The following is a 1697-nucleotide window of genomic DNA, read 5'->3' on the forward strand; positions in this document are numbered from 1 at the left end:
CCCCCCCCCCCCCCCCCCCCGGACACCTCCTTCCCTTGATATCCCCTCACTCTGATATGCCCCCTCCTCTCGACTTCAGATACACCTGCCAAACCTCCCAGTCCTGTCAATCACATTCTCTACCCTGGTGGCTGCTGTTGTAGCTTAAAGGCAGCATTGCTGTAGCGCCTATTCCAAGGGCAGGACATGTCCCATGTAGCTATTGCTGGAACAGTGGTGTGGGGGGCAAGGGGCCTGGGGGAGCTGGTGGTGGGAGGTTGGTAGAGAATGTAGCACTCACGGCCTGTACAGCAGGAGTTAAAGAAAGAAATAAGGGGGGGAGGGGGGGGGGGGGGGGGGGGGAGAGAGAGAGAGAGAGAGAGAGAGAGAGAAACAAACAAATAAACAGACAGACAGTCTGGAAGTTGAACAGGAACAATCCTCAGAAAGTGACAAGAGGTCAATATAAAATCAGCAAGATAATCTCACCAACGCTGACTCACTTTGGGGCAGGAAGCAAGGCTGGCTGTTACAATCCTCAAACTCCCGAGGATAGGCACGCGGGTCACACTTCTCTGGGTCCTGGTGCTTTCGATCTCGGTCATAGCAGATGACCTGGCGTCTCCGCTTGCCCGTCTGACAGCTCTTGGAGCACTGTGGAAGGGAACACAAGTCACTGCCAGGCTGGGCGAGATTAGATGTGCCGGCAGTCACACCTCCCACTGCACCCTGACAGAAGAAAGACTCACCAGGACTGCAGGCCAGGCTCTGGGCAGTAAAAAAAACTAGCCCCTTTTTTTCCCCAATTGCACCGGGTTTCCGGATGCCCACAAACATAAGTCGCTCCGGGCGATCAGCTAGATGTATCCAGGATCAATCGACTGTCCCTGGACCTTTCACATACTCTACCTCTCCCAATTGAAGCTCAAAACAGTCCCTTGGCAGTGCTGAATGGGGGCTGTCCCCCCTTGGCACCATTTGGAGGAAAGATTGGGCAGGGGAGTGTTCCCCAGGCTCCAGTTAATATACCCCTCAGCCGACATCACATTTTGTTAATTATCTCTCATCATTGTTCCATTATATTCGTGTAATTTTTCTTTAAACCGTACTGGGTAAGCTGTACTCCCTTCCAATATTCCAAAGACTTATACCAATGGATGTTGGTCTCTGCTATAAACCTCTACAGTCAGGACCTCATATAGATCTCCCCCATCACTGACCTCCTTTAAATCCCTTGTAATGCTCTTGTGAAGGGCCCTGAGTTACTATATTACGTTAAAAGGTGCTACATTAAGAAGTTGTTGTTATTTGCAGGATCTTGTGTGTTACTTTGCAGTCTCAGTCCTCCCACATTTACAGCAGTGAGTGCACCGGATTCCCCACCCCCAGCCTGTGAATAGCACCATGTGATACCTTGACCTTTTCTTCTCCATTTTCCTCTTCTCCTCTTCCAGGAGAAGCTTTTGTAAAATCTGTAAACTGGGCTGATGGAATGTCCAACATTCAATCACAAAGTCAGTTCACCGACTGGTCCCACCCTTGCTGTGGATGAGTCAGTGAGTAACTGCTTGCTCTGATGTCAATCTTCGATGATGAGCTTCTAGGAGGACTGCTATTCTCAAATCTCTGCCAATTATCACATGAATGGTTACCAATGATAACCTGGCAATAATGGCCCACACAGTGAATATTTCTGGTGCCTTGCTTGGACAAAGATC

At 49.9% G+C, this 1697-nt stretch overlaps 1 protein-coding gene across 1 annotated transcript in view; it reads right to left on the bottom strand.

The window, feature by feature from the left end:
- LOC109920158 (papilin-like) overlaps positions 1-816 on the bottom strand; it is a 32605-nt gene extending 31789 nt beyond the window's left edge. Inside the window, exon 1 of the mRNA XM_048600488.1 lies at positions 483-816. Within this exon, the coding sequence (XP_048456445.1) occupies positions 483-816 (334 nt within the window). The remainder of the gene's footprint in view (positions 1-482) is intronic.
- Between the last annotated feature and the right edge of the window lie 881 nt (positions 817-1697).

This window comes from Rhincodon typus, chromosome 8 (assembly GCF_021869965.1).
Source record: "Rhincodon typus isolate 14 chromosome 8, sRhiTyp1.1, whole genome shotgun sequence".
NCBI lineage: Eukaryota > Metazoa > Chordata > Chondrichthyes > Orectolobiformes > Rhincodontidae > Rhincodon > Rhincodon typus.